This window comes from Orycteropus afer, unplaced genomic scaffold (genome assembly GCF_000298275.1).
Source record: "Orycteropus afer afer isolate SDZICR_OR568_19922 unplaced genomic scaffold, OryAfe1.0 scaffold00030, whole genome shotgun sequence".
Lineage (NCBI taxonomy): Eukaryota > Metazoa > Chordata > Mammalia > Tubulidentata > Orycteropodidae > Orycteropus > Orycteropus afer.
This window is the reverse complement of record NW_006921617.1, coordinates 8,549,229-8,555,228: the sequence shown is the minus strand read 5'-3', so window position 1 is coordinate 8,555,228 and position 6,000 is coordinate 8,549,229. Positions and strand designations below refer to the sequence as shown.

The following is a 6,000-nucleotide window of genomic DNA, read 5'->3' as shown; positions in this document are numbered from 1 at the left end:
TTAGTCCAATTCTGTATCCTTCCCTTCAAGGCTCAGGGGTCCAAGATTATCTTCTGTGTCTGTGTTAATTGGTTTCCCTTTTCTTTGTTGAAGAGGGTCTTTGCAATCCTTCTGCCTAGTCCGCCATCTTGCCGGAACTCCTGTTTTTAGGATCTCTTTTCAGGGTATTTCATAACGGGTGTACTGTCAACTTAACTGTGCTTTAACATCAGTTGGAATGGTTCCTCTCTGTGTCGTTATCTTACCAGCAGGTTTTGCAATTAGGTGTATTTAATTAATTTCACTTTTGACTTTTAGGGGGTAGATTACTAAAATTTAATTTTGTTTTATAATTATGTAGAATATTTACGTGCTTCTAAAGTCAAATCTACAAAACAATGTATAGCCTTGTTTCATATTCCCTATTCTCTCTTGAGAGAGCTCTGGTAGTGTAGTGCCTAAGGCACTTGACTGCTAACCAGAAGGCTGGCGGTTCAAACCCACCAGCCACTCCTTGGAAGAAAGATGTGGCAATCTACTTCCGTAGTGTTACTGCCTTGGAAACTCAAGGAGGGGTCGCTATGAGTTGGGTCTGACTTGACAGCACATAACAGCAACAGCATTCTCTCTCTCACTTTTATACATATCCATTAATTTTTTAAGGTTTATCCTATCATGGTTGTTTTTAATGTAAGCAAATATGTATATATGTTTATATACTTTCATCTTTGAAATAAGTAGTTTTTCACTATGTGGTATATTACACTGTCTCCCACCTTTGTGTGTGTGTGTGTGTGTGTGTGTGTTTTGATATTTAGGAAAATTTGCGTTTTTGTTGTATTCTTTACCATTAGACTAAATATTTTCATAATATTCCCATTCCCATCTTGCTTTCATAATTGTTTATTGATTCCAATATGAGCCCTATTGAACTAGGAGTCCCCTCCTTCTCTCTTAGCGTCAGTTTTGTATCGTTTGTTTTTAAAAAGTGAGCCACCCTATGGCCATTGTTTGGTAGTAGTTATTGTTTGTTGAGGCGTTTGTTTGCTTATGTGTTCATTTGGACAGACTCCGTACACTCCAGAGTTGGGTTGGCTATAATCTTTATGGAAATGCTCACCAGGCCTAGGTCTTCCACAGTGCCACTGGGTGGGTTTGAATAGTTAACCTTTGGGTTACTAGCTGAGTGCAGACTGTTGGAGCCACCCAGGGACCTTTCTTAGCATCAATTTTGATGTAATGATCCTGTTACTCTTTGGGAACATTTCCACATCTCCAAAATGAAAACAAGTTTTTGTAGAGACTCATGCATGAGCCAAAATTGATTAAGGTGAGATAAAATAATTTAGGGTCATTTGAAGTATGTTGAGTTAAGAAATCAAGTGAATTTAAAAAATGAACATTGGTATATTAAACTCAATACTGAGGAATGTGCAGCGCCATCAGTGAGAGGGCACATCCTCACTGATGAGTTAGTTCATCATTGGGTACCTCATGTGCCCAGATGCTGTGGGGCTTTCAGAGTCCATATTTCAAGGAAAGAAAAAATTCTTCCATTGGGTGGTTGCTACAGGGTTTTTTTTTATTTTTTTTCACTTAAATGATGAGATAGTATGTGAAGTAATAAGGGCTAAACTAGCATGAATAATTAATCTCTAACTCTCAGAAACCTAATTTTAGTACAAGAAGCAAATGTAGCAACATTGGTCAACTCTAGTTTCAGCTTCTTTCATTTCTCAAATGACAAAGTGATCAACATACAAGAAAGGAAAGGGAAAAGAGGGATAAAAGTGTAACAATCAGCCCTTAATTGAATTGTGTCTGTTCCTTGAAGACAGTGTTCTTTGTCCTTCATTCATTCACTGATTCATATTTGTTGCATACTTGCTGTGTGTAAGATACTGTGATGACAGAGATACTATGATGACAGGTAAAAGCAGGAAATAGCATTCTAGAGGGAAAGACTGATAAGCTAACAAAATTGTAATGTAGCCTATATTATATGTCTATACAGTGTTGTGGAATGGTAAAATTGAACATCTGTTTTGGTGCAAGGGCAGGAATGACAGAGATTTCACAATAGATACGGTATTTGAGGTAGGTGTATAAGTATGAGTGCTAGTTTGGGATTTTTCAAAAGTGCTTGACTTCCCGGTTTGTTTTTTTTTTACTTGTAGGTTTTGGTGGGAGTAAATTATTATTATTAACTGTTGGATATTGGATAGGTATTAAATAGACGAGAAAGAAATTGTAACAGAAGGTTAGCATTCCTATTAATGAGTTCCTGATCTCTCTGTCATATACACACAAAGTCAGATCTACAAAACAAAATGTATACACAGAAGTTGTGTATATGTTTTCTCTCTCACACACACACAGACACACACACTCACTCACTCATACACACACTGCCCCCACCCTCCAAAAGGAAAATGGAGGTGCATACCTTCTGATTCAGCAATGCTGCCTCTAGCAGTTTGTCCCAAGGAGGTGTGTGAACTGGTCTGCCAAATGTCTGTATGATGCTGTTCATCTGAATGTTGAATGTGTGTGTGTGCACATACAACATTGAGATACACTGTCTCCCACACTCACCCCCATCCCCACCCCACCCCACACTGGAACAACACTGAATATCCAGTAGGTGATTTGACTCAATGGATTGTTACATGCCTTTGTATATTTTCAGTGACTGTATATTATTGGCATAATAAGAAAATCAGTAAGGTGATTTTCATTAAGAAGAGAGTTACAACTTGCTTGTCTCTTTTAGTACAATGTACAGATCATCTGTCTCTTCTTTGTAACCGCCTCCCTAGACAAACTGAAAGATGAACATCTGCATTTTGAACAGTTCATGATTTTGAAGCAGAAAGCACGTATTCTTGAAATTATATTGGTGTTGGTTTGATTTGGTTTCATAGTTGACCTACTTGTGAAATTGGCTGTGACTAGATCACATAGGAGGAATAACTGACTAGGCAGATTCTTAAAGTTCTTTGGACAGAGTGGTGAGTTTCTGAGGTTGGGCTCCTTGGCGAAACTCTTTGATCTATTCTAGATGTCATACTTATTTTATGCACGTAAACTTTTGAACAAGCTTTCCTTTTAAAAAATGAATGTTAATTATCTTCTTTTGGCCATGTTCTTGCAGATGTCAGATTGTTTCTACAGTCTTTATGGTGACTGTCAACTCTTTAATACCTATAATTAAAAGTCTCTGTATCCTTTGACTTTATTGTTTGCCTTGCTTTGAAGAGTAAAAGGCATATTCTATCCTGGCAGAGAGCTGTGAATCACTTTGTGTCTTTAACCTTTTCTTCAAGGTAGTTTAATCTGTTTGAAGGCCTCAACTCCTAGTCAGTTGTTAGGATTATGTAGTGATTCTTATATTTCAATGCTTTTTAAATTAAAATTTACCTTAAAAATAATTTTATTATGTTTCTTTAACAGAAATCATAGCCCGTTAATGAGTTTTGGAGCCAGCTTTGTCAGTTTTTTGGTAAGTTGTTATGGGGAGAGGTATTGGCATGAAGGAAATTAATGTATCAAATATGTCTGTTAGTGGCCACTGTCGTATAGATACACTGGCATGAAAGATTTTTATAAAGTTAAAAACTGAAATTCTGTTTTTGCCAATCAACCAATGTCTATGAAATAATTATAGGGGATTATATATTTTCCAACAAAAACCCCTTCTAGAATAAAAAATGTAATTGAAAGACCTCTCCAAAAGTTAAAACAGCATATAGGGTCATTAAATTAAAAAAAAAAAAAAAAAAGAGAGAGAGAGAAAAGAAAAGTCTGAATTTGGATAATAAAGCTTTTTCTAAAATTATTGGTTAACTGTGGACTGGAAAACAAGTTATGTTCACTGAGCTGAAGTTTGTCAGTTAGTATTGTATTTTTACAAACTAATATTTGGCAATTGAGGGGCTAAGTTGTGTTTAGGTTTTAAAGTAAATTGGGCAATGTAGGAAGTTGGATGCTTGTAACTTTATACAAACAACTTTTAAACATATACTTAAAAAAACAATTCCCATAATGTTATGTAACAGCCAACAGCAAAACAACAGAAGTCATGAGTGGAGACAGAGAGGAGTCAAAGGGGCAAGACGTTTAGATTTGAGATTTAGAAAGATGTAAGAGAATGGACATGAGGTGCTCAGCCTGGCAGCAGCTGACCCCAGTGATTAGGCCAGCTTCTGGTGAGATGGTGTTTTCATTCAAGCTATTTATTTCCTCATATTACCAGTTAATATAACAAAAGCTTAAGGCCTACTATTTGCGAGAAAATGGACCCTGGGTGGTACAAATAGTTTGCAGTCATCTACTGACTGAAAGGTTGGCAGTTTGAATACCCAGAGGCACCGTGGTGGAAAGCCCTGGTGATCTACTTCCATAAGATCATAACCCAAAAACCAAATGCACTGCTGTCAAGTCGGCCCCGACTCATAGTGACCCCTCCTTTGGTTTCCGAGGCGGTATCACTGTGAAAGTAGATTGCCCAACCTGTCTTCCGAGGAGCGGCTGGTAGGTTTGAACCACCAGCCTTGTGCTTAGCAATCAAGTGCCTTAGGCAGTACACCACCTAGCTGTTGAAAACCCTAGGGAGCATACATAGGTCTACTTATACGTGGAGTCTCTGTGAGTTAGAATCAATTCAATAGCAATGGGTTTATTTGCAAGAAAATAATCCCTGGGCCTTAAGGAAAATGGTAGTTGGTGGAGATCATAAAATTAGTACCCAGTCAACTACAAGGGATTTAAGGAAGTCGTTCCCACTGGCTGTGTGGAGGACAGGGTAAAGGAGGGAAGCTGTGTCATTTGAGTCAGGGTTGAGATTTCAGCAGCCTCAGGATGTTTGGGAAGTGGCTGGGAGGCTTGGGCACAGGTGGTGGTAGTGGTCTGGTTTGGCTAGAATGGAAAAGCAAGTTAAAGTCATGCTGCCTAGAGTGCCAGAGTGGGGCCGGCTGAATGTGATGGGGAATGGAGAGCCAGACAGATTTAATACTCATTAGGACCTACCACGAACAGGTGTCCCGCAGTGACTCTGCCCTGCCCTTGTAGCCCATTCATCTCAGAAACCTCAGTTCTTCTATGGGGTAAAAGTAGTAGATTTTTAGTAGAAATGGGACTGCCCCTTCATGCTCAAATGTGACCTGAAAAATCTGCCAGGATCAGGTACCTGGAAGATGGCTGTCAGTTGTTGTTAGGTGCCGTCGAGTTAGTTCTGATGGATAGTGACTCTGTGTACTACAACAGAATGAAACGGTGAATTGCTTATGAGTGAACCCACTAGAATTGCTGTTTCTGAAAAGATGGATCATGTTCAAAGAACACCTACTAGTGGTTGTTTCATTAGAATTTCTGTGCAGGGCTTGATGGAGCCAGGAACACACATGTGAGCAAATGGGTTTTTGAATGAGGCAACACAATAAAAATGCGATCGAGTGGACCAATTAGAAATTTTACAGGGTTTTTTGTTCCTGTGTCTAGCAACAAAACTTTAAAATAGTAATTGCAAGGATGCTTATGACCATATATTTTTCTATGCTGGTGTCATAGAGGTATATTCTTATTTTATATTGAGATTATAGTTTCTTTAAGATGAATAGGCTATGCTGTATAACATTCTAATTATTTTACTTGCAACAAATAATTTATGAGATTTTATTCCACTTTGGAGTTTTGTGGTAATAACTTGTCCTACATTTTCAGACACATACTGATTCATTCATTCTCTCCTTCTGTTTTGGAAGAATGCCATGATGACGTTTGAGGAAGAGAAAATGCAGCTAGCCTGTGATGACTTAAAAACTACAGAAAAGCTGTGTGAAAGTGAAGAGGCTGGAGTAATTGAAACAATCAAGAATAAGATCAAGAAGAATGTAAGTCTTACATCATTGTGTTATGAACTGTGTGCCACTTCTTTAAGACGTAACTCATTTGCTCTGTTTTGGGTATTTAGACTATGACTGAAAAGAAAGCACTGAATGCTTCTTGTGGCTTCTGATTACG

At 38.1% G+C, this 6,000-nt stretch overlaps 1 protein-coding gene across 1 annotated transcript in view; it reads left to right on the top strand.

The window, feature by feature from the left end:
- The window catches only part of TTC39C (tetratricopeptide repeat domain 39C), a 138,785-nt gene that overhangs the window by 62,030 nt on the left and 70,755 nt on the right, over positions 1–6,000 (top strand). The window contains exons 2-3 of the mRNA XM_007935578.2: positions 3,433–3,481; positions 5,742–5,870. Coding sequence (XP_007933769.1) covers positions 3,433–3,481; positions 5,742–5,870 — 178 coding nt within the window. The remainder of the gene's footprint in view (positions 1–3,432; positions 3,482–5,741; positions 5,871–6,000) is intronic.